We start from the raw sequence: 27,360 nt of genomic DNA, 5'->3' as shown, positions 1-27,360 counted from the left end.
CACCTCTTGCCTTTCCTGCAATTTTCTTGAAAATACTTGTGTATAGTCACTTTCAATCCAGCCCCACCCACTCTGGTCTCCTACTATGACCGCTTAATCCACATATACCCCCCCAGTCTGTCACCAAGTCAAGCGTCACGCCGCATAACACGATAACCGCCCCTCGGTGGTCATCACACAACATGGAAGCTCTTCCCACATAAGCTCAAAGGAAAGACACCTCCAACCACACCCCGCATGGCGTAGTATGCAATCTGTCTGGACAAGTGCTTAAGTGCCCCACAAAAGGATGTAAGCACTATAGAAATGCTACAATAACTGGTAGACTAGTCACACAAGGCCAAAATCTCACTTCTCAAGCACCTTCTCCAGGAATATGAACTTAGACGACTTCTCCTCAGTTCTTTCCCCTTCTCTAAACCCTGGCAGTTTTCCATTGATAATACTTGGAGTAATCATGTAAACAAACTTCAGTATCTGGAGGATTAAAATTATTTAGCCAGGAGCACACAGTTTGATGTAGCAAGAAAGCCGGGATTTGCAGCAGGTCTTTTGATTTACCAACAAGAAAGAAAATGATGGATGCAATACTTTAGTGTATCATAACCACTAGCATAGCTCTGAGTAGCATTCCATTCCATCCTTTATGCTTTGCTCACTAAACAGAAAGACCCAAGTTCAAACAGACTGGTTCACCAGTCAACACTGAAGACACCAGCCACAATGCACCACCTGACTTCACAAGAGGAGAAAGCCAGAATGCTAGAAAGAAACCTGCAAATTGATATTAATGGAACATACAAAAAGCATTTCACAAACGTACACCTCCACTGAATTACATATACATTAACGGTAACTTACCGAATTGATGCAGCCCAGCTCCTTGTTCAGAAGCCAAGGCAGGGACAGCTTGCCTTCACCCCTATAGCAGGACTGTATCCGTTCTTTGATTTTTTCCTTGATCTTCTTGAGGGTGAAGAGGCAGAGGACAGACTCCTTGGGGGGCTTTATGCGGTTCTTCTGGCCTTGAGAGAAGACGGTGAAGAGAATATCCTCCTTCTCCGAAATGCCCAGTTCCCGGGCCAGTCGCTTACCGGGCTTGCTCAGGTAAGCATCCTGGATCAGGCGGTACTCAATGTTATCCTTGACACAACCAATGGGGAACTCCACGTACGAGTAGAACTTGGGGTCATCCACACAAAGCCGGACAATCTTGGAGGTGAAAAACTGCTCCCCGGTGGAATCCGGGGAGGTGAGCTGTGTGTCGAGCTGTAGCGTCAGGTAGTAGACGAACTGCTCGCTGCTAAAGCTATAGATGTAGTAGATGTCAAATGAGGGGAACTTGGACAGCGTGTCGGAGGGGATTTTGAGCTGGGAGGAAACAAACTCATCCTGGTAGACGAAGCCAAACATCTCAGCATCCTCGTTGTCGGCCATGAGCTTGCGGCTGGACAGTGTGGGGAAGTACTCGGACTTCCCATCAATGGGCGTCCCAATAAAGAGCTTGTTGTTCCCAGTTGGCACCTCAATAATGACTCCGGACATGGTGCTCGACTCGTTGACGCTGGAGAAGTAGTGCTCCTTGCGGTGGTGCGGCTCGCCCAGCTTGAAGAGGTCATCCAGGCGCACAAACTGGCAGATCCCCTGCGAGGCGCTGCCACAGGCGATCAGCCGGTTCCCGGAGTAGTCTACCAGTAGCAACTTGTTGACATTGTTGGTGCTCACCAGCCCATGCGGGCAGGACTGGACACTTGGCGGCGGGTAGCACTTCTCATTGTCCTCCACAGGTCCAGTCACGTGGGTGCCCAAAAGAGTTAGATTGTTGGAAAGTTTGAAAATCCGGTTGACTGCCCCCAGGTACACCTCCCCAGTTTTATTGTGGACAACCAAGTGCGTGAGGCTCCAGTCGTGGACTGTGTAAGTTGCGAAGGGTTTTGGTGTTCCCTTCACCGAATGTACGTGCGTGGTACCCAACAGGAGGAGGGGCCAGAAGTACTCTATTAGAAGCCACATCTCCACTGATGCACCCCTAAAACTGCACCCCAGTGCACCAAAATAAATAGATCACTCCAGAAAATAAAAGAGGGCAGGTCCACCAGTTCCTTGTCTTCGGGAGCTCTTCGTTTAGGGCATGGTCAACACGGGTAGTCCAAAAATCCTGGAAGAGTGGAAGAGAAGAGAAAAATCAGATCACAGCACTGGTCTAATTTTACACCAAAAAAAAAAAAAAAAAGTACCAAAATCCACAATAATTATTTTGATTTTTTCCAGAAGCTGCCCGGATAGAACAGTATCACACATCCCCACCTAAACAAAATAACCACCGCCCCCCCCCCCCCACCCAGCACACAACTGCAATGTCTAATGTAACAATTCTAGTCAAAATGTGGCTGTTTAAAGAACCTCAGACTGCGAAAAACAAATAAAAGTAAATTAAAAATACACAACTCTCCTTGCTAGACCACACATTCTTTTAATAGAAAAAAAATACCCCCCACCAACTTTCTTTAAAAAACATTTTTCTGATTGTCACCTATCAGATTATGCCACATCATAGCAATCTTGGCCATGTACATCACTCCTCGCTGGGGCCCAATGAGAGCCGCTGGGTGGGGGTGGGTGGATGGGCCTCGGGGGTGGAGGGAGGAAGCGGAGCAGGGAATGATTAATTGCGAGCTATTTTGTTGATGGCAAAGCCATCTGGTTATTTTTTTCTTGAACAGCAATTGTGCTGGAAATTAGTCCATGCTTTAAGATGCAGTTAAAAAAAAAAACTACGTATTTAAGTAGAAGCTGATTAAATTGAAAATAAGTAAGCAATTGAAACAGAAAACATACTACCCTTGGTAAAGTTGAAGATACACAACAATGGTTTGTTGTGAACATTAAATACTGAAAAAAGTAATAGAGATGGTGCTTCTTCAGCATCTATGGTGTGCTGATCCCCAGGAAAGATGACAAAAACGGAGGCACCAAGTAAACCTGAGGGCTCTGCACCAGGGCCCTGGCGGAACACCCATAGCGCATGCGCATGGCTGCCAAGTGTCCCAGGTCCGTGCGTGATGTGCTGCTCCACTCTAGGTGTTTCCTTTGCATTCTGGGACTCGTAGTCCTGTTTTATAATGGGGGAAAAAAAAACTACACGTCCCAGTATTTAAACAAAAAATCTGGAATGGCGCTGCACATCACGCATGGACCTAGGAAACTTGGCAGGTGTGGTTTAGGAAAACGCCCACTCTGCGTGCAAAACGGAAGGATGATGCTTCCAAACGCCTGTGACGGCTTTACATTCCTGCAGAAACGACTGCAACACTCACAATTTCATAAAAATGCACACCAATTAGCTTCCCGTTGAATTTAGTGCAAAACAATTAAAGGTAACACGTTTAAACATAAAATGAACATGTTCGGGGAGGCTTCTCTGGCGTTCTGTAGCTGATTCACATATTGTTCGGGATAAAATCCTCGGTCACCATTACTCACTTCAGGTGTGATTTCAGGGCTGCCGGGTGTAGCAGTGCCACCCCTGACTTACCCTTGGGTAGTGGTTGCTGACTCATGGGCTATGGGAGGGACAAAGTCTCGACCGGTCAAGGGATTGGACGTCAGAAGGTTCCTGACCTCACTTCCGCATTTGATGGTCCTTTAGAGTGAATGGATTTCCGTAACGTTCTAGGTTCTTTGACTAATGATGTTGTCAACTCAAATATCCCTCGTCAACAAAGGACAGGTCCTGCATCCCAGACTCCTGTTCACACTGCACCGGCGCACACAGGGGCAGATGTATACATCCATGTGGGCAAAGGGTACATCCCGAAGAGGCATGGGAACTTTAATACCAAGGGACGGTTGTCTATAGGCGGTAGCTGCCTTGGTTGACCAAAGCATGATTGGTCACTACAACACCAACGTAAGAGGAGCCCTACCCAACGAAGGACAGCGACAATATGCAGCTACTGAAACAGCACCACACAAAACAAGCATTTGCAATGCAACGGGTCTCGCGTTTGCTCATGTTAGAGCTGATCCTGTTGTAAACTCCTAACCCGATTTTTCATCTATAGGCAAAAGTGCTTTTATGTACGCAACCCGAAAAAGTGCAATTAACTGTGTAAAGAGCTCGACTTATGCCAAGCGAAATCACGCTAGGAAAATAGAGAAAAAAAGTAGTCCAGGAGCCGGACAGAAAACAGCGAGCCTCGCATGTTTTCTGTAGTTGGTTGATGCGCTCGAGGCGGCTAGCCACCGGAAAAGGCATGACGTATGCATGCCTTCGACTAATGAAAGCAAGCGGATTTTAATAGGCAAGCCCACGAACCAATGAAAAACACTGACGTGATGTCGACAGGGCTCCGAGCCCTTTTCTAATACCTAAAGCGCCTCGCTGCGATACGCATGCAACGCAGGCTCAACCCTAAAAAGGACAAAGCCACTGCAAAAAGACCAGAGTAGTGTGTACAACCAAGAGAACAGTAGAGCTATGTCACCTCTATAAGACAGTGCCGCTATGCATCTAGGAAAACGTTCACAGTCTAAAACACGACTCTGGCACAAAAAAAAAAAAAAAAAAACTCACTCAACACAAATACTGAATTAAAGGTGGCACCAACCCAGTGAGGAAACTGCCAGTCACTAGGCTTCTTTTTAGACCAAAAAGTGCATCTAAGGGCAGTTTCACTGCTCGGGCTCCTACAAGGTATTAAAACCCTTCATTCATTCATTCATTTAAAACAAAGGACCCAATCACTAGCGCTCGCGAAATGAAACTATGAAAGTAACTTCTCATAGGAATTCCCAAGCTACTCCTATCCTGGTCAGGTTAACTCTTTAGTACAGTTGTGTCAGTGACCACAAACTCCAGAAAGTTTGACCGAATTTCTCCAAACCTGGAACAGTACATTGAAAACCATGGAAGCCCCCTTTTTAACGTCAGCTTTGAGCAGGCATTAAAAATGCTGAAAAAATTGATGCAAATGCATTTTTAGATTTCTTTGCGCTGGTTTCCCGTCAAGAGAAGAGCGTATTGAGGATTACCCAAAAGGCGCTACAATCGACACCAAACTACCTGGCCCAGGACTCGGCCACCTGAGAGGGTTGACTTTCTCGTGACACCAGACACCGTGGCAACCTCTTCTTCCGACACCTTTGAAAAAGAATTGGTAAGGCTTGGTTCAGCATCAACTCTTAAAGCGATCAAGCAAGTACCAGGGACATCTTAAAGATTTTGGGTGACCGGGGCCAAACACATTTTGAGGGCCCCATTTGGAACATCTTTAAATTTATGATCCATTTCCATCTCTTTCATGCCCTTTTTGACCAGGTCACCAACAGTGGACACGGACACACACCGGTCCAAATTCTAAATACGTTTCCATCTAATATTCAGGGATACTGACGTGTATTTTCAATAATGTAACACAGCAGCAGCTCACTAATATTACTGCAAATAATCTCTGTGACTCCCTCCCATTTCTCATATTTGAGGTTATATTTTGATCTTAAAGAATTTTTATGGGTGCTGCATGAAACAAAATTTCATATTTGTGACACTGACATCCACCCACCTATGGGTATGGCCAACGATTCTCCATTACGCCACCTCTTTCACATACGTATATTTTAGGTTGCTGTCACCTAGAACGTGTACAGGTACCCAGAACAGGTCTATCCTGTGCAAGTCCTTGCACCCTCCGTTCTTATGGTCGGTTTTGTGCAGCGGTCATTTTGAGAACCAGAAATCTGCGAATTGAACCTATGTAAAGCGCTTCAGTTCTGTCCTCGCTTTAAATAACAGTTAAGTACGTACAGATAAAACCACAGGTGCACGAGGTAGGTGGGATTATGCACCCGAGTGGATGCTGGTGGCGTGTCCCCAAGGAGACAAGGACATGCTGCACTCAGAAAATCAGAATTCACCAAAAGCGCTGTTCAATTCACCAAGGGCCAGATGTAGCAAGCAGTTTTGCCCATTCTATGTCTATCGGAAAATGTGTTCGTACATATGGCTCCAAAAGTGCTGTTCAACATAAGAAAGGCCATGAGTGACAGGAACAGATTAACACTACATAACTTAATTTCTGAACTGGAGCTGAAAATGCAGATCAGGACCAAACAGCAACCAATTAATGGGCCACTCGGTAGTCTGCGCTAACGTCCATCATTAGCAAATTGCGCCAGCAATAATCGTATTAAAAGACAGCGCGCTGTTCATCGACCTCCAATGTGAGGAACAATTCCTAACCGGATTACACTTCCCAAAACCGAAAATAGCTATACGGCATGACGTCACACAGTTTGGACACAGTGCCTCTTTCTCCATCCCATGGCCTCCTGGCACTGCTGGCCACCTCGGTGGCATGGATCCTTCGATCGATCATGTTCCTGTGTCATCCTGTGCATCAGTAGGGGTACCTGGCACTGGCAGCGCCTTGAAGTCCGAGTCGGTGAGCCCTCATCTTCCCATGGCCAGTACTCGGCACCAGTGAAAGAACCCACAGTGCACACGTGAAGTCTCTCCTGCTACCCTCCCAGCCCTGACAAGTTTCCCAGGGCCATGCATGATTATAATGTCCCAGTCCAGGTTCTTTTCATTGAATTCTGGGATTTGCAGTCTTGTTAATTCCATTTTTAAATAGGACTACAAGTCCCAGAATTCGAAGGAGAAAAATCTGGACTGGATCAGCACATCATGCCTAGATCTGGTTAGCTTGGCAGCTATGCCACCGGCAGTGAGGTCTGCCCCACAGCTAACTTCTCAACATGGTATTTGATGCCAACGTGCCCACAAATTACCAGTACTGGGATTAGTTTAACAAAAATGCATTCTGTGAGCCGCGGTGGAGGTTACATTTACTGAATGAAAGCACATATAGTACGTAGATAATACTGGTTAGAAAAAAGAAAAAAAAAGTCAGGTGTCCTGGGAGGGTACACAAACAACTGACGTCACTACCGATGAGGAACGGTACAACTGTGGGAGACTGGACGGGCACAGCGGGGTGTAGGCGTTTTCTGCTGTGCATTGAAGGGTGTACAGCCTAGCTCCAGGCAGGCCAGATCCACGTCAGGTTTTCAGTATCCTGCCGACTATGTAAATCAGTACATGAATATTGATGATACAGCTGGGAACACTCACAAGTAGGCCGGGGCATTTCAGCAGCATTTTGGCATCACAGACACCTTGCAAAACATTTAAAAAAAAAAAAAAAAAAAAAAAAAAAAAAAAACACAGGCGTGGTACATCATCTGCACGCACACTGGTGAAGTCATGCGACAACCATCCATTCCGACAAAACACAATTACTGATCTCAATGCCGACAGATAGAGGTGTGTTCAGCACAACACAGATGTGCGAGCAGTCTGCAAGTCAATAGTTCAAATACTCTAAATAGCACAGAAATTAAAACTTTCTAAACCATCATCAATATTCACTCCAGGCACCATCAATTCCACCGGGTTTAGCTAATCTGTGTTTGCTAATCTGGTTCCTATGCAGGGGCAACGTGGCTGACAATACCGGCAACACTGTCTTTTCTGGAAGCTATAATGTCATGGAAGGGAATGCTAACCAGAAAAAAAACGTTAACATTGCAATTAATTAAGCATTCAATCATACTTTTTTTCCTAAGGGTCTTTTAGCCGCCCCTGGGTTTAAGTGAGTTTCACAAATTTGCAGTAACTGCACCACCTATCACTCAGAGAATTTCAAAATCTGCAAGGTTATTGCAGTGGGACCAATTTAAACACGACCCTGCTTCATTTCATATTTAGCGATAGTTTATAAAGTCGTGATGCAAAGAAACGATGGCCTCTCCGTAAAATGCAGATTTTTTTAAGTAGGTTGGAAACAAAAAATTAACAAGTGAAAGCTCCAATTATAAACTCTATACATAAAAAGCTGCTTTTCAGAGCCATCTTGGCAATCTGTTGATATTTCACATGCACAGAACATTTAATATCTCAGTTATGCATCAAGTTCCTGGATGGCAGCACTATAACAAGATAGTGAACACCAGCTAATTAAGCTCACATTTTCGCTGTCATTTATGACCACGAGCTGGCCAAACTGCCCAAATATTCCTCCTGTCAGTAACAGAACAGGGACACGACCACCACAATAACCTAATTTTCTGCACTCAAGGCAGATACAAGGGCTGTGTGAGAAAGGTCCTGAGGCTGCCTGATATTTTTAGAAAGAACTTTTGGTTTTTCTAAAATTTGCACAGAGATACTTATAATGGCTTTCAGCCATCCATCTTTATCCATTGGTCTGTGGATGTGCCAATCAATTTTATCTCCCACCCATTACAGTGTGCAGCATGGGACAATTGTTCAGCACAATTCAGCCATCAAATGACTGTATTTTGCTCTTTCACAAGGAGCACATCCTCGCGCAAAGTAGATCCCTTCAGTGCAAGGGACTACTATGGAAGTGGATGCTTTTTGAGAACAAAAACCAAAAAAGTTGCTTTTAGCCAATGTCTTGGCCCCAGCAGCTTCCACAACAATACAATTTTACCCAGACAAAATAACAATCACTGACAAAGTTAAAAAGACTGCAGCCAACACCTAAACTATCAGGCTTCAGGTGTCCAGTACGCCCACTAAGGTGGCGGCCACCCAGGACCATGGAGCACATACCCCAGATATCCAGGGCACTAACAAAGGCTGCTCATGCAGCCAGGGCCCAGACTGAACAGACCTCAGGTGCCCAAGCAGCCGCAAAGGTGGTGGCCCAGCCAGGAACGAGGGAGTGCAGGTGAGGCCCTTTTGTTCTCACCTTTTGATGTAGCCGCGATTTACCACCCTGACACATCGGGCCGTCCTACTTCCGTCTTACCTTTCATGCCCTGGGCGACAAGGCACGTTTGAAGCCTACTCCACTTGCAAGCGACCACACCCGCCATCTTGGCTGCGGCGGGTGAACTTGGGTGTAGCTGTATTGTCTGTCACCAAACAATTGGACAGCACACACCTGGCGGCGGAGAAACTCAACCCTGTAACATATACTCTCCTTGAATATAATCTGTGCTAATATAGCGCTTGTCCTCGGAGTGGTGGCTTCACAGCACTAGGGGAAAGGTGGTTCTATCCAGGATCGGACTGGCCTATCGCGCAATCAGGCAGTGCTCGATGGGCTGGTCTCACAGATTAGTGTGTAGGCCAGTTTTTGGCTGTTTGAAGTCCCGTTTTATTTTCCACTGGGCCCGTTTTTACACTTGATTTCTCTGAAATTAAAACAAATATTGCCTGCAGAAAGTTTGATTCATGCAGTCTTCCATAGGTTGCAAAACACTTATACAGCGTGTCTTGACAAGTTCATAACTGCCCAAACTACAAACAGAGGCCACTTTTTTTTTTTTTTTTAACTATCTAATTCACTATGACGGCCACTTTTATTTTGGTACCGAGGCCTATTTTCTGTCCCAGTTCGACGCTGGTCCCCTCACCAAACCAAACAGTATTCTTTGTGCAGACGTTCAAAGAGAAAAAGAGGAGTCCCTGACCACAAACCATCCCTATAAACAATTATGTGACCAATCACTGGTTTCTGCAAGAGGTGGTTTAAACCACAGGGCAAGCAGCCCTTTATGTTGCCAAGAGGGCGGCCAGAGAAGCGCTAGGCAGCAGGAACTGCAAAACAGACTGTTCTTAACAAACTGAACCGCCTGCATTAAGATCACACCTTGCATCCAAGGCGTGACCCTGCACCCTACTCATGGGCGCACGCAGAAGCTTGGACGAGGCGGAATTCTTCAAAGGAGGGGAAGAAAAGTGAGCTGAACCATGGGAGTACAAAGGACATGCTGCAACGCAGCTCATTCACTTACTGTTACCTGAACCGTCGACCTACCCCTGGCCCAAAGGACCCACCTACATTAACCACTGCCTGGATTTCCACCAACCGTCAAGAAGACTGTGCTCTGCCTCCCTATCACTTGCCCACACTCCCCACGTCCACCGAAGTGGAGGACGTGCCTTCTCTCACATAGCAGCAAAAACCTGAGACAGCCTCCCAATGAATCTCCAGACCATCAGCTCATCCAGAATTCCTTAGAGATTCAAGACCTGGCTATTCGAATGAGCAGCTGAGACCTGCAAGATGCCAAGGGTGATTAACTCAATCAAACAGGATTGGTAAAGTGCGTCTAGAGGCGTCTAGAGGTGCAGCACGTGCATCACATTAGATGGGGGGGGGGGGGGGGGGGAGAGGGGGGGGCAACACCCTGGTGCATTTCCTTCCTTGCAATAGGGTGTATGACACTATCTACGCTCCAGGCAACCCACACCTTTTGGTGCGGCTCTTACAGATGTATTTATTAGCAGTGTCAACAGAGTGATCCGTCTACAAGAACATAAATGAATAAAAATAAAATATATGCTGCACAGGAGCAGTGGAGACATAACCTCACATATCCTAAAGACGAACTGCTGCAATTTTAAACTAAATTGTGCATGTGTTTTTTATTTTTTTTTAACTCCTGTTTTTGTCCTCAAAGTTGCATGCTTTGTGGGTGCACTGTAATGTGCCATATTATTTACATAGCGCTTCATACCACTGACAAGGCCGTAAAGCGCTCCGATTCATGGATGCCCTTTCGCAGAGCGAGGGTGACGGAGCGTGGTAGTAGTCTGGAGCATAAGGAAGGCGAGGACAGGTGTGAGGGTTCAGATATGTGTCCTATAGTGCTGCGAGCCGGTAACTCGCTCAGAAGAGGCACTGTGGAGAGTGTAAGAAGAGGCAAATAGTCACCCATCTTTACGCATGGTCTGTGTCAGTTCTGTAAGTGGGAAAAGCCATGTATTTTGAAAACCACTGCACTAGGGAAACATCTGCTGCAAAACTGGAAGAAAAAAAAAAAGAAGAAAAAAAAAAAATCACCCTGCGGTCAACCGCTAGGCCACATGTTTCACGTTCAATACCTCTTTCCCGCCAAAACAGGGTCACACGAGTTCATCTGTGTGTGGGAGAAAAGGGAAGCCCTGCCTCTTCTCTGCCTGTACACTCAATGGAAGCATTTCACCTTTACATCTTGGATATCACAACAGAACTACTTTCTGCGTTCAATGACGTCACTTCCTGTTTCAAGGGTTGAAGGAAGATTCTCAAAATGGAAGACAGTCTGAGCAAAACAACTGCTCACTAACGAGCTAACGTCTCCCAGTCTTAACTGGTAAACAAAGGAGAAAAGTTATAACAATAACAGAAAGCAAAACCATTTGATTTACCTACAGGGTTGACGTCTCCTAGTTCGTAAACACACCCTGTTACGTTCATGCAAACCCTTCGACGCCGGCATGTTTTCCAGTTAAATAATTGCACCGTCCAGACGTTTTTCCGAGTCTGAGGGCGTTCCCGCCAATGGAAAGAATGCCTGCTGAAGACACTTCCCTCCTGAGGGTGTTTTTACCGAGGAATGCGCCGCACCGCAAACCAGGAACATCATCAGCTGCGCCAAAGACATTTCATAACCGCGCTCAGCAAAGCTCGCGGGCCTCCTCCCCACACCAACAAAGTACAGAGCTCAGTGTTAGCGGGGGGAATCTTATAGTGCCTGCTAGCAATGCCAGACGGTTTCTAAGCGCCGACACAAAGACCCCTTGTTCTATTAAACTGAGCCAGCCAGTAAAAAGGCAACAGCCAGGTTCATAGTGATTTTGAGGAGGAGGGAAAAAAAAATTAGTGCCAACACAACCAAAGTGTAAGACGACAAAAAAAAGAATAATGCACAAAACATGCTGCTAAACGACTCGGCGTCAAGTCAGTGTTGGAAAGTAAGCCTGGGTGAAATTCAAATGACACTTGCGCAACTCACCTGATTTCGGGAATTTCACGTTACTCTTGTTACGCGAAATTTCGCAAGTATGCCACTTTGCATAAGTATGCACCATATGGGGTTAAAAAGTTTCCTCAAGTGTGGCAATTCACAATAAAATGTACCTAGTGAGCGTAGAAACAAAACGCAAGCAGCTGTTCTCGGCGCTCTTGTTTAAAAACACCCTCCCATTAAAAGTTGAAGCGAGGATACTTTTCGTGTTGAGCCATAGCACAAAATGACAGATTTGTATTTCGGTTAATTCTGCATGATTTTGTGGTAAGTTTGCATACTTATGCAAAAGTGAACTATGAGAATTTCTCACACACACCAATGGAAACCTTGGCATCATGGGGGGAAGGCCACCAAAAATAGCGCTACAATGCACTATTCGAACATCAGTAACACAACATTAAATGTGCCCAGAGAAAGCTAAGTAACATATTTCATAAACCCAGACACTTAACAGCCTTTGCCTATGCTGTATCTATGGTTGAACAATGGAAAGGGCAGTTTGGACTGTCATGCTCCGAAGGTAGATAAAATGAGTCCCTTTGGCTTGTTTATAAGAGCAACTGTATTAGCAGGCTCAAGTGAGTTTGTGGCATGTGCCATATGGTACCCAGCCTGACCAGACATGAGAACTTGTATGACCAATACAAGCCTACACGTGTTGTCAACTACATGGCTAGATACATACCCATATAAATGATTTATCAAAGTTTGTGACAACTTTATAAAATAAGTTGCACAACAAATTGCATAGATTATTTACAATCCTTGTGACAGCTAGGTGAGAAATAATACTAAAATTGTCACTCCAGGTGCAAGGCTCCAACAATGTAAGTATCCCACGGTAGCATGCAACGTGGTCTAGCGCTTCTTCAGGAATATAAAGCGCTATGCCTGGGATACTACAATACAGCGCTTCAGAGTGCAACCCACATTAGCTACAGGTTTCACAACTTGTGGGGCCCTCAAGCCATTTTCATGAATGACAGTTGGAGGGAGAATTAGTGTTGGGTTAGGAATTCTGCAAAAGCCGTGATAATAAAATACATGTCGACATGCATCTTTATTTCACCCCGACTAAAAAGATGGCGTGCCATCATGGCAAGCAAGCAGGGCAAACTTCGAGGCAAAGAAACAGTGATGGAGACACAAATCTCACGGGGGTGCTGGTAGATTTCCAATGCACCCCTCCTTTCGGCGGTACAAATGTGTGTAAAAAGGGAATTTAATTCGACAGGCCTGTGCTAGGGAAAGCGGTGTCATTTTACCGGCGAACGTAAACTAGCGCCCAGAATCTGCGAATGTCTCTGCCGTTGAAAAAACACAGCAGTATGGCCCATGTACAATCGAGGTTAATAGCCAGTGAATTTTTCTCATGACCTCTGAACCCTTCATGCAAAAGTTTAGAAATTCAGTAGAACACAGCACCATTAATTAGCTACACAAAAGTTACACAGTTATGACCGTACAGTTAATCCGAGTTTATCTGCACATTCTCGGTGAACCCAGCTTTGTTTACTGGAGGCTCATTCTGAAGCTGTAGATGGATGACTTGGAAATAAATGTTGCCAGGACTGGTGAATGAAGTGGGGAATCCCCTGTGTGCCTGAAGCAACTGTTGCTTGCACGAGTATGTGCGTGCGCCAACCACCCTGGCTTAGTAGAGTCACTGAGTGCTGCCACTAGAAAAGGTCGGTGGTGGGAGGGGATGGTGCAACAAATTGCCTTTTTGGCAAAGGAGCACCCAAAGGGCAAAATATAAACTGGCCTGTAGATAAAAACAAAAAAAAAAAACATGCACCAGTTCACCTACTGATAAGGGGCAGGCTGGTGCACAGCTAACCTTAGATGCAAATACGGTGGGGTCCGCACATAAGAATCCAATAGTGCAAATGTAAAGTGCTCAGAACACGTGGGACAGGAACAGGGCACTCTGGTGTGCTGGTAAAAGCAACCTTAAGGGAGAGAGCCCTGTACATGATGACTGGAAACACTACCATATTGTATGATGGTTATTTTTATAGCGCACGCAACTGGAAGGGTATCCAGGCGCTAGCTAAGGAGAACTGCACTGGTCGAGTCTGAAGACTAGGTAAAGAGCCAGGACTTCAGTTTCTTGTGGAAATCGAGGACTGAGGAGGTGGCTCTGATGTGCAGTGGGGAGGTCATTCCATGCATTGGGGGCTAGGTCCAAGAGGTACCATTAAATGCGGCATAAATAGAAGCTACTGAAGAGATGTAAGGAGAGAAAAAAAATTGAAGAAATTAGCAAAAGGTAAAATAAAATAATGATAAGAGCAAACAAGACCATTTTCTAGTTTACAGAAACGACATTAGTGGGGCGTGAATCTACAAAAGCATTCCTTTGGTTAGAACTACAGAAATCAGCATTCCTGTCTCACCAGGGTGACAATGCGGGCATGAAATTGGGTCACTCTTTAGTAAATGACCGTGACGCCACGAGAGGCTCGGACTCTCACAGGTTCCCCCGTGGTGCGAGAATAAAGTGCGTTCGAGACATGCTTATAAACCACGACTACAAATGAGCAGAAACTCGCCAAAGTCAAAATGTCATCGAGTCGGTATCACGAGACTCCGAAACAAAAGAGTACAAAAAGTACTCAAATATCGGTTCAGCGAAATAAAAAACAAATGCCAAAGTAACACGAGCATCCATACACAACCACACTCTACTTAATTAGAGAGAGGGAGCGTGTGTTTTTCATTTAACCCATTTTAGGTATTTCGGACTGGCTGCAGGGGTCTACGAACACGCCCACTGAGCCCTTCCCGGATTCCAGACACAAGGGCACTTTCAGCCCTTAGGCACTCAAGGATTAACAGAGACTTGAGTGGATGCGCTCTGGAGCCAAATGCTTCCAGGTCAATGTGAGGCCCTGTCCCTGCCACCTGCTGGGCTCAGGCGGAAAGGACATCCGTCAAGGAGAGAAGTACTTCCAGGTCAGAGAGTGAGGGCTACCAACTCACCTTGCTGGTCTCAGACGAAAACTGATGCTTCCGGGTCGGATGGAGGCCCGTCCCTGCTCGTCTCATGACTATTCACAGCTTTCACAATTGTGTCACCTAAAATACCACCCGCCCTCTAGGTGCCTAGTAGGCAGTGAGCTCCCTCCAGACATCCTTATCCCTCAGGGAACACATCCCAACATGCTGTAATCAAAGATGGAGCTTTTAAAAAGTAAAAAAAAAAAAAAAAAAAAAAAAAAAAAAAAAAAAAACACACACAAATCGGAGGGGGTAATAAGGGCTGTATTTTCCCAATAGACTTTAATTGAAGCAGAGTTAAGTTCAGACAGGAGACTGCTAAAATAAATCCGGTTTTAGTTAACAAAATATCTGGAGGCCTCGGTCTGAATCAGTTCTGTTGGCGTGTATGTGAAGAGGGCTCAGAATTCTCCCTAATCAACCACTGGATCTAATTACCCCATGCTCATGTCAACCAAAAGTCACAGAACTAGAGAACGCACCATACTTCAGCCACAGGTGCAGGAAGCCCCACACGTCAGCCACAGGCCCAGGAAGCACACGCATCAGCCACAGGCCCAGAGAATGGTCCACGAGTCAGCCACAGGCCCACACGCAAGTCACAGGCCCAGAGAAAACATCACGTCAGCCACTGGCCCACACATCAGCCACATGCCCAGAAAGCTCCACGTGTTAGTCACAGACCCAGAGAAAGTACCACACGTCAGCCATAGGCCCAGAGAAAGCATCACACGTCAGCCATAGGCCCAGAGAAAGCATCACACGTCAGCCACAGTCCATTATCAGCTACAGGAGAAAGCCCCACACGTCAGTAAGCTCCGCACGTCAGCCACAGGCCCACAAAAGCACCAAACACGAAACCCTCAAGCCCACAAAACTCCATAATTCAGCCAAAGACTCAAAAAGCTCCCGGGTCCCTTTGCATCCTTGCTCTGTTACTAGTCAGAAGTTCTAAAATCAATGAAGCGACTTTCAAATGACAAAATCTATACCCTTCTAATGGTGAGCATTACTTACACAGCCTCAGACCTTAACCGCCACACCTGGCACAGAAATTAAACATTCGAGCTTCAACCAAAAAAAAAAAGAAACAACAATGAAATGCTTTAGAGATCCTGAAATTCAAGAATTGAAACCTCTCAGCCAACTCTTCTGTTTTGTTCTGATAATATGTAACAGCTTCAAGAACCACCTCCTCATGTAATGTCTGCAAACCACCTCATGCAAAGTCCAATAGCACCAAGAACAACCGCCTCATGCAAAGTCTAACAGCACCAAGAACAACCGCCTCATGCAATGTCTAACAGCCACGAGAACAACCGCCTCATGCAAAGTCTGTAACAGCGCCAAGAACCACCTCATACAATACCTGTAACAGCGCCAAGAACCACCACCTCATACAATACCTGTAACAGCGCCAAGAATCACCACCTCACACAAGGTCTGTAACAGCGCCAAGAACAACCATTTCATGCAATGTCTGTAACAGCGTCAAGAACAACCACCTCATGCAATGCCTGCAAAGCGCCAAGAACAACCACCTCATGCAATGTCTGCAAAGCGCCAAGAACAACCACCTCATGCAGTCTGTAACAGCACCAAGAACAACCGCCTCAAACAATGTCTAACAGCCACGAGAACAACCGCCTCATGCAAAGTCTGTAACAGGGCCAAGAACCACCACCTCATACAATACGTGTAACAGCACCAAGAACAACCACCTCATACAATACCTGTAACAGCACCGAGAATCACCACCTCACACAATGTCTGTAACAGCGCCAAGAATCACCTCATGCCATGTCTGCAACAGCGCCAAGAACCGCCTCATACAATGTCTAACAGCGCCAAGAACAACCACCTCATGCCATGTCTGTAACAGCGCCAAGAACAACCGCCTCATACTATGTCTAACAGCGCCTAGAACAACCGCCTCATACTATGTCTAACAGTTCCAAGAACAACCACCTCATACAATGTAACAGCGCCGAGAACACCTCCTACAATACCTGTAACAGCACCAAGAACAACCACCTCATACAATACCTGTAATAGCGCTGAGAACCACCTCATACAATACCTGTAACAGCGCCAAGAACCACCACCTCATACAATACCTGTAACAGCACCAAGAACAACCACCTCATACAATACCTGTAATAGAGCTGAGAACCACCTCATATAATACCTGTAACAGCACCAAGGGAAAAACCACCTCATACAATACCTGTAACAGCGCCAAGAACAACCACCTCATGCCATGTCTGTAACAGCACCAAGAACAACCGCCTCATACAATACCTGTAACAGCGCCGAGAACAACCACCTCACAGAATACCTGTAACAGCGCCAAGAACAACCACCTCATACAATGTCTGCAACAGCGCCAAGAACAACCGCCTCATACAATGTCTGCAACAGCACCAAGAACAACCCCCTCATGCAAGGTCTGTAACAGTGCCAAAAACAACCCCCTCATAACCACCTCATACAATGTCTTTAACATCGCTGAGAGCCACCTCATGCAATGTCTGTAACAGCACCGAGAACAACCAGCTCATGCACTGTATGCAACAGCTAGGAGTACAACCACCTCATGCAGTGTCAGTAACAGCACTGAGAACCACCTCATACAATGTCTAAAAGCAGACAACCACCTCATACAATGTCTGTAACAGCGCCAACAACCACCTCATACAATGTAACAGTGCTGAGAACAACCTCCTCGTGCAGTCTGTAACAGCACCGAAAACAACCGCGCATGCAATGTCTGTAACAGCGCCCAGAACAACCTTATCATGCAGTCTGTAACAGCACCAAGAACAACCTCCTCATTCAGTGTATGCAACAGCGTAGAAAACAACCACCTCATACAATGTCTGTAACAGCACCAAGAACAACCTCCTCATGCAGTGTGTGCAACAGCGTAGAAAACAACCACCTCATACAATGTCTGTAACAGCACCGAGAACAACCACCTCATACAATGTCTAACAGCATCAAGAACAACCTCCTCTTGCAATGTAACAGCACCAAGAACAACCACCTCGTGCAATGTCTAACAGCACCAAGAACAACCTCATACAATGCACACAATTAAGATTTTATTACAGAACAATCTAATGCTTATAAGCATCTTTCCAACTTTCAATTCATTTATGGCCCACGTGAAAAGATTTGCCCAGGATCACACTCAGAGTCGAAGCACGAACAGGTTGCTGAAGACTCTAACATCCTGCTTCCGAAGCGCAGTATCTTATTGGCCGGAGCTCACCTCGCCCCCAGGACAGGCTACCGCCAAGAACAAGAAGTGCCAGCTTGCCAGCCGCTGCAGTTTCTTAAAGCAGATAATTCCGCGCTTTTACGGTCATTAATGCATAATGTAGGAGTACAGCTCGTTCACCATTAGGGCGTGCCCAGCACCGCAGCACCTCCAGGGCTCACAAGGCGCCATCTGCGCCGAGCTGGAGACCGCAGAGTGTGCGCTAAGAGCTGGCAGGCAGCATTCTCTGTACCCCTTGGCACAGCCACTGTACCAAGGATGCTGCCAGCAACATGTCTGAGTCAGACATTAGGACATCACGAGGGAACCTCCAGCGCGGCTGAACAACTGGATGTAAACAACAAGCATTTGCAATGCAAGAATTCTCGCGTATTTCGAACAATGGTCATCTTTTGACAACAGCACCCACAAGCAAAAACAAAAGAAAACATGAGTAGAAAGTGAGAAAATACGGCTTAAACTAAAAGAAAGTTAGCTTTTAAAAATAAAACTTTGCAATTTTGTTTGTCCTGCTGGGCACGTTTTTTGACAGTAACAAACCTTCTGTTTGCAGGGCACTGGAAGTTAAAATGAACATAATAGTACCTTGACCACGGAGGGAGCAGCTAATTAGGTTGAATCAATCAGTGCTTGATCCCTGCTCCACACAGAGGAACAGAAATGATGCCAGACATGTCTTGACCAATTACGAGGCTGTAAAGAAGAGTGACACGCAAACCAACAAATGGTGAGGGACAGGCGGGCTTCAAGCCCTTTACTGAACACAACAGAGTCTCGCACGCGCTATCGCTTGCACTCGCAGGCTTGACCCTAAAAAAAGTATCAGCCTCGGCAAATGCTCAAGTTTAACTTTAAAGTCGCTAGCTCTTTTCAGGACCTGGTGGGAACAAACTCAGCCTTTTAACTGCCGAGGTCGATAACACGAATAATATGCAATTAGACATTTCTTGTTGGAGACCCAAACTGCTTTTGCAGGAGTTGATAGAGCCATAAACATGACTTTGGGGGAGGTGGGCGTGGTCCAGGTCACTACCAGGCCCGATTATCCACATTGCACTGGAGTAGCTTGGAAGCGGGTTTCAGCCTAGTACAGGCCTGCACAGATGAGTAGTAAACGCTTTCGGTTAAAAGCAATGTCCAGTAAGTAGTAACTCGCACCTTGTATCCCGTCCACAGGATGCACAACGGGATGGCGCTCCCTTCCAGCGGGCACGGCCATTAGAACCTTGAAGAGGCCTGGTGGGGATGACCTGTTCGTGAGTCGGTCCACGTCCTCAGACCAGGAAGTGTCCAGCGCACGTCACCGGAAGTAAGAGGGGCGCAAGGGACCAGCCGAAGACTGCAGCAAAAACTGAGGAGCTCATCATATTGCCACGAACAGGAGAACTCTTTCTAAGAAACGGGAAACGAACGCCTGATACTTTTAGAGTGAAAAAGGGAACATTTCACCAAGTGTTTTGTCAATTTTAATTCTACTCAGCTGCCTCCAGGTCACAAGGGAGCATATGATGACTTGGCAACTACAACGCAGAAGTTGGCTTTTAGTGGTCTTGGTTTGAGTCATAGCATTGTGCTGACTCCGAGAAAACACCCCCTGAGACGAGGGTGACTTTCTGGCACTCCTGGTACTTCAGACGACAGAACTAGGCCAGGCAAGGAGTGTCAGGACCAAAGTTACAACAGAAAAGGGCGAGACCAGAGGCGTGACTCCAAAAACAGAACTAGCAGGAAGCCACTCTCACGGCATGGTGGCACTTGTGTTCCTTTGTTCAATGAATAGCTCAACACTGCAACTGTTGCTGAACTATCTCGTCTAGGCGCCTCAAACCAGACAGTCCAAGTCAGAACGGACCAGGCATTACCACTGTTAGTGGCACTCGTTTGTGTTCATTTAGCCTCTTCATGGAGTGTCAGAGCTCAGGACTGCAGACCGCTTTACAGAAACAGGCACAGCAAGAAAAGTAAACAAGTAAAAAACAAAAAACATTGGCACAAGAGTTTGTTTCGAGAAAGATATTGCTGTCTTTGAAATGGAGGTTTGGGGAGAGCAGATACAATAGTTGGGTAAAGATTTGTAGAGTTTTTTTTGAGGAGTGCTGTTATTTGTTCCTTTTAAAAGTGACAGAGGGAAGGTGTGTGATTTCCCTTAGATATCACATTCTTTGTGTCAAGACGAGAAGCTAGTATTAAGACCCATGTTCTAAGGCAACAGTTTGCACCTGCCCACAAGCCTCGTCTTATTGCGAGATTCTATAAAAATACAACATATTGATGAACGTACACTTTCTCCAGGGGCTTTGTGGCCTCCACGAGGAAATTTCACATGAGTGAATTGTGTGATCCTGGGCAAATCACTTCATCCTATGGCATGAAGAAAATAAAAGTGATACTGGTGCTCTTTAGGTACACAGATGGGGAAAACGGTTTCTTTGTGGGTAACGGGGCACAGTAATGTACAGAAGTGGACACTCACCAGAGTTTAAGATGCTGAAGGAGCCAAGCACCAACTCCTGGTGGTCTGTACATGGCGTCAGTGTAGGAGGCTGGCCTGGCTTGTAGTGGGTACAAAGGGGTACTTACACTCTGTACCAGGTCCAGTTATCCCTTATTAGTGTAGAGGGGTGTCTAGCAGCTTAGGCTGATAGAAGGTAGCTATAGCAGAGCAGCTTAGGCTGAACTAGGACACATGCAAAGCTCCCACTATACCACTGGTGTCATATGCACAATATCATATGAAAACACAATACACAGATATACTAAAAATAAAGGTACTTTATTTTTATGACAATATGCCAAAAGTATCTCAGTGAGTACCCTCAGTATGAGGATGCCAAATATACACAAGATCTATGTACACAATACCAAAAATATGCAGTAATAGCAAAAGGAACTAATGCAAGCAGTGTAAAGTTACAGTAGATTGCAATAGGAGCACATAGGTATAGGGGCAACACAAACCATATACTCCAAAAGTGGAATGCGAACCACGAATGGACCCCAAACCTATGTGAGTTTGTAGAGGGTCGCTGGGACTAAGAAAACAGTGAGGGTTAGAAAAGTAGCCCACCCAAGACCCTGTAAGGTAGGTGTAAAGTGCACCTACAACCCCCAGAGAGCACAGAAGTCGTGATAAGGGGATTCTGCAAGGAAGACCAACACCAGCAATGCAACAACAGTGGATTTCCGGACCTGAATACCTGTAAGACAAGGGGACCAAGTCCAAGAGTCGCGACAGTGTTGAGAGTGGGCAGATGCCCAGGAAATGCCAGCTGAGGGTGCAAGGAAGCGGTCACCGGATGGAAGAAGCTTTGTGTTTTGCAAGAACGAAGAGGACTAGGAACTTCCCCTTTGGAGGATGGATGTCCCACGTCGTGAAGAAGCTTACAGAGGTGTTCCCACGCAGAAAGACCGCAAACAAGCCTTGCTAGCTGCAAGGGTCGCGGTTAGGGTTTTTGGATGCTGCTGTGGCCCAGAAGGGACCAGGATGTCGCCACTTGGATGAGGAGACAGGGGGCGCCCAGCAAGTCAGGGAGCCCTCACAGAAGCAGGCAGCACCCGCAGAAGTACCGGAACAGGCACTTAGAAGAGGAGTGAACCGGAGTCTACCCGAAGTCAGAAAAGGGAGTCCCACGACGCCGGAGGACAACTCAGAAGGTTGTGCACTGCAGGTTAGAGTGTCGGGGACCCAGGCTTGGCTGTGCACGAAGGAAATCCTGGAAGAGTGCACAGGAGCCGGAGCAGCTGCAAATCACGCGGTACCCAGCAATGCAGTCTAGCGTGGGGAGGCAAGGACTTACCTCCACCAAACTTGTACTGAAGAGTCACTGGACTGTGGGAGTCACTTGGACAGAGTTGCTGAGTTCCAGGGACCATGCTCGTCGTGCTGAGAGGGGACCCAGAGGACCGGTGATGCAGTCTTTTGTTGCCTGCGGTTGCAGGGGGAAGATTCCGTCGACCCACGGGAGATTTCTTCAGAGCTCCTGGTACAAGAAGGAGGCAGGCTACCCCCAGAGCATGCACCACCAGGAAACAGGCGAGAAAGCCAGCAGGATGAAGCGATACAAGGTCGCAGTAGTCGTCTTTGCTACTTTGTTGCGGTTTTGCAGGCGTCCTGAGCAGCCAGCGGTCGATCCTTTGGCAGAAGGTGAAGAGAGAAGTGCAGAGGAACTCTGGTGAGCTCTTGCATTCGGTATCTGAAGAATTCCCCAAAGCAGAGACCCTAAATAGCCTGAAAAGGAGGTTTGGCTACCTAGGAAGGAGGATAGGCTAGTAACACAGGTAAGAGCCTATCAGAAGGAGTCTCTGACGTCACCTGCTGGCCCTGGCCACTCAGAGCAGTCCAGTGTGCCAGCACACCTCCGAATCCAAGATGGCAGAGGTCTGGGGCACGCTGGAGGAGCTCTGGGCACCTCCCCTGGGAGGTGCAGGTCAGGGGAGTGGTCACTCCCCTTTCCTTTGTCCAGTTTCGTGCCAGAGCAGGGCTGGGGGATCCCTGAACCGGTGTAGACTGGCTTATGCAGAGATGGGCACCATCTGTGCCCATCAAAGCATTTCCAGAGGCTGGGGGAGGCTACTCCTCCCCAGCCCTGACACCTTTTTCCAAAGGGAGAGGGTGTAACACCCTCTCTCTGAAGAAGTCCTTTGTTCTGCCTTCCTGGGCCAAGCCTGGCTGGACCCCAGGAGGGCAGAAACCTGTCTGGGGGGTTGGCAGTTGCAGTGAAACCCCGGGAAAGGCAGTTTGGCAATACCCGGGTCTGTGCTAGAGACTCAGGGATCATGGAATTTGCTCCCCAATGCCAGAATGGCATCGGGGTGACAATTCCATGATCTTAGACATGTTACATGGCCATGTTTGGAGTTACCATTGTGACGCTATACATAGGTAGTGACCTATGTATAGTGCATGTGTGAAATGGTGTCCCCGCACTCACAAAGTCCGGGGAATTTGCCCTGAACAATGTGGGGGCACCTTGGCTAGTGCCAGGGTGCCCACACACTAAGTAACTTTGCACCCAACCTTCACCAGGTGAAGGTTAGACATATAGGTGACTTATAAGTTACTTAAGTGCAGTGGTAAATGGCTGTGAAATAACATGGACGTTATTTCACTCAGGCTGCAATGGCAGGCCTGTGTAAGAATGGTCAGAGCTCCCTATGGGTGGCAAAAGAAATGCTGCAGCCCATAGGGATCTCCTGGAACCCCAACACCCTGGGTACCTCAGTACCATATACTAGGGAATTATAAGGGTGTTCCAGTATGCCAATGTGAATTGGTGAAATTGGTCACTAGCCTGTTAGTGACAATTTAGAAAGCAGAGAGAGCATAACCACTGAGGTTCTGGTTAGCAGAGCCTCAGTGGGACAGTTAGTCATCACACAGGGAACTCATACAGGGCACACTTATGAGCACCGGGGCCCTGGCTGGCAGGGTCCCAGTGACACAAGATGGTACTTTCCTACAGTCAGGAACTACAGTTAAGGTTTAACTGATAAAATGTTGCATACATGCGGACTCTCTGCGCGGCCTGTATATTGTGTGTGTCCAAAGGTAGTTCGATTTTACAAGAGGAGCTACAGCTCCCAACTCGTCCTCATCTTCCAGTTAAGGCTGCGGCAACCAGGGACAGATGCTAGGAAGCACCCTCCAACAAGGAACTGGTACCTCTGGGGTCACCACCATTGAAAGGGAGCATCTGTGGGCCAACGAGCATCGCAAGTGGTTGGCATTTCTGTGGGAACCTATAATGAAGGGAATGGAGCATCTGTGGGACTACATCCAGTACAAGGGGTTGGCATCCCTTGGTGTGTCTAATAAAGAGACTGGCATCTGTGGTGTTGTGACCAATACACGGCATCAGCATCCCTGGGGGTATGTCTAAAGCAAGGGTCTGGCGTCTGTGGGCTTATATCCAAAGCAAAGGGGTTGGCATCCCTTTGTGTCTGATGAAAGGCTGGCATCTGTGGGGTTATGTCCAATGCAAGGGGTGAGCATCCCTCTGCCTGTGTGATGAAAGCAACTGGCATCTGTGGGGTTACGGCCAATGCAAGGGGTCCCTTGGTGTGCATCTAATGCAAGGGCCGGGCACCTGTGACGCTATATCCAATGCAAGGTATGATCATCCCTGGAGGTATGTGATCCCAAGGGAGGGCACCAGCTCTGGTCAAAAGAAGCATTATACAGATAACAGGGATTTGTTTTAAGGAGAGGTATGTTGTTGCATTTTTTTTTTTTAATTTAACAGTACGTAACTCCAATGTTTAAATAGGTCTAGACATATTTTAACATTGCTATCTTTATACATTTTTTAAAAATTCTGAGGGGGGGCAATGATTTTTATTTTTCAACTGGCATCTGTGGGGTTGCAACCAATGCGAGGGACTGGCATCTGTGGGGCTGCATCCAATGCGAGGGACTGGCATCTGAAGGACACTTACAAAATCTGCCCAACGCGCTTCAATAAACTACAAAATGGCTTCTGAACTTTGTCATTCATGCCAGATGTGCAATGCTTCCCATACAGACTCCAAGGGCAATTGTGAGGTCTGAACTGCACTCTGCTGGTGACATGAGGTTACATGTCACCTGTAACCATTATAAACTCACTGAAAAGACGGGCTCTAACTTTAGGCTTTCAAGATTTGCTCTTATCAAATATATGATAAGCAAGACTTAAAATTAACAACTTTCCTACAAAGTTAAAAGGCCACGATTCTCAGTGTATACATATTTTGTAACCTCTATGGTAAACAAAGTCATACTAAAGCTGAGATTACTGATTCAGGCGAAATACTGGAGCAAAAAATAGAACTCTGAACCAATAAATTGGTTTCTTTGTCAAAGAGAGACTGCCAGAAGAAAGAAAAAAGAACACCACCAAGAGTCTAGGGTACACAGCACAAGGCGCTGGGAGGGCGATGAGTACTGAAGATTCAGATAAACGAGCGGGCATTGCCCAAGATCACACAACTCTTAAGGAAATTGATTCTAACTTTCAGTTCCTGAGCTACACTCATACACAGAACCGCAGACTCCAAAAGCAAGCAAGGGCATCTGTTGACGGTGCCAACAACATGTGATGCCAACTCTTGGTTACAGTGGGGCACTATGACCCGTTGGGTACACGCCCCCTTCTTCCCACCATTTCCTGGGCCCAGTTACGCTATTCGTCCTGGACTCGGAGGGCACTGCTTGCCAACAGGATGGCAATCCGGTTCTACACAACATGGCCACCAGAGCGAGCTGGAGGGAGTCACTGGGCCGAGGACACCCTGGAGGCGAGAACAGGCCGACATGCATGTCAGGGAAGGAAAACAAAATAAAACACAAAGCCAAGTCAGAGAGCAACCCAAACACGACTAAAAATAAGCGCCATTCTTCTGGCCTGACGTTGGAAGAGACAATGTACAACTTCCTGTGAAAGGAAAAGCCTCGTGCTCGGGGACAAGTCAAGGGGCGGAAGCGGTGAAGATCTGGCCTTCTCGGGGTGAGGACCCCCGAGAACCATCCAGCACGTGGGGACAAACTCCGACGGAAGGGGTGGGGCACATAGCCCTGGACTCCCGCGAGACTGCGGGGGAAAGTGCACTTACTGAAGGCTGGGGCTGCAAAGTCCAGAGTTGCAGGTGCGGGCCACGAATAGATATCCGAAATATAAACCGTTCACTTAAAGGTATTTCTTCCTCCAAAAGCGGTTTAGTTTTGTCCAACCAAAGGCCTTGCACCGTTTCCCGGTGGGAGGTTACAGGAAACTGCAGAATGTTTTTTTTGGTTTTGTTGGGGGGGGGGGGGGGGGGGGGGTTAACGACTCCTGGAGCAATATGAAACAGTAAACCATGTTTTTCCTCCGGCATCCGGAAGGGGTAGGTTCGCTCAGACTCTCCGTTGAAGGCTTCCCAGGGCCATCCGGCCATGTTGATTGCCCTTCAAAGCAACATGGCGTCACTTGGTTTAATGTAACTTTAGACAGGCAGGCCTCAGGCTGGCACGGGGCAGTGTCTGCAACACTGCAGCGGGCAATCAGTTTACTCTTGCATGATTAACTCTCTGGTGTTAGTCAAGAAGCGACCCTCCTGCGCAACAGATAGCTGCAAAACTGAAAGGATAAACGAAGGTTGTAAATTTCAAGGGGTGTTAAAAAGGTAAGCGTCTTTAGCCCCACTGTTTAAATGCCCCACAATTTGCGATTACGAGCAATCTTGGTTTTATTGTTCTTTTTTTAATTTTTTTTTAAGTTTAACTATTTGTTCTACTTTCAGTAATACTCCTGGGGTGAAAAGTTAAAAAAGAAAAATACTTAAATGTAACATCTTTCTTTCCTTTCCCTTCTGAGGGGTAGGGAGACCGTGCAACTGTGAGTGTGCAGGGCTCTGAACTAGGTGCCTGGTAGCAGCCGAACCGAGGCACTGCGTTGGGAAGAAGTCAGTGGAAATTACAAACCGACTGTGTCTGCAGGCTGATACAGTAACTGTAACATCGATTGGAAAAACAAAAAAAGGATTACGATAAACACATTAAATAATCAATGGCCTCTTTGACCTCAAGTGACCCCTGAACGTAGCCGTGCAAATCACGCCTCCAAACCCCAAACCAAGTATGAGCTCCCGAATGGCTAGTGAGCCTTCCATCTTTTAGAGATCGGTTGAACGAGAGACAACTATTTACCGCGCTTAGAAATGGTACAAAGGGGTTTGAAGCGCTATATAGAAAAGTTAGTAAACAGACCCAGGGTCGCACTTTGGAGTGGATCGCGTGACCTCTTTCTCCCCCTCGTGTAGCTACGGAGCTCGCAGGGTGGTCGGAGCCCTCCAAGACCCCCCAGGTCCAGCTGGATCGCACCCGGGGGAGCCGAGGACTATTTCTGTCCGCCGTGGGAACGGAAATAGGGCGCGCTGGGACAGGCAGGGGTGTCTCTTTTAGACCGGCCCAGGGTCGTCGCCAAGCGGAAACAGAGTTCAAGAGTGTAATCCCTCCGGTGACGTAGGAGGGGGACCTCACGTGAAGGCTTCTGTACTACTGCCGTGATGCACTTACAAATAGGGCAGAGGACTCATCCAGAGGGAAAGCAGGCCCATCTTCAGGCCCATTCATATACTTTGGCCTCTCTGAAGACAGCAATCTCTTACCACCAGCTGTAATGCATGGAAACTTTCTTCAATGATTAATTCATTTTGCATGCTGGCACTTGCAGCCGTTTACCGCCTAAATGTCCGCCTACCAACAATTTAGACTGAAATCCCCACTC

The 27,360-nt window shown here is 46.9% G+C and overlaps 1 protein-coding gene across 6 annotated transcripts in view; it reads right to left on the bottom strand.

Annotated features, from left to right (window-relative positions):
- PLXNA1 (plexin A1) overlaps positions 1-27,360 on the bottom strand; it is a 559,827-nt gene that overhangs the window by 489,950 nt on the left and 42,517 nt on the right. For all 6 annotated transcript variants that reach the window (XR_011198604.1, XM_069206269.1, XM_069206270.1 and 3 more), the window contains exon 2: positions 862-2,158. Coding sequence is in view for 3 of the 6 variants with exons in the window: in XM_069206267.1 (XP_069062368.1) it covers positions 862-2,013 (1,152 nt within the window). In the remaining 3 variants the exon portion in view is untranslated. The remainder of the gene's footprint in view (positions 1-861; positions 2,159-27,360) is intronic.

Source organism: Pleurodeles waltl, chromosome 9, assembly GCF_031143425.1.
Source record: "Pleurodeles waltl isolate 20211129_DDA chromosome 9, aPleWal1.hap1.20221129, whole genome shotgun sequence".
NCBI classification, from domain to species: domain Eukaryota; kingdom Metazoa; phylum Chordata; class Amphibia; order Caudata; family Salamandridae; genus Pleurodeles; species Pleurodeles waltl.
This window is presented reverse-complemented; position numbering and strand designations above follow the sequence as displayed.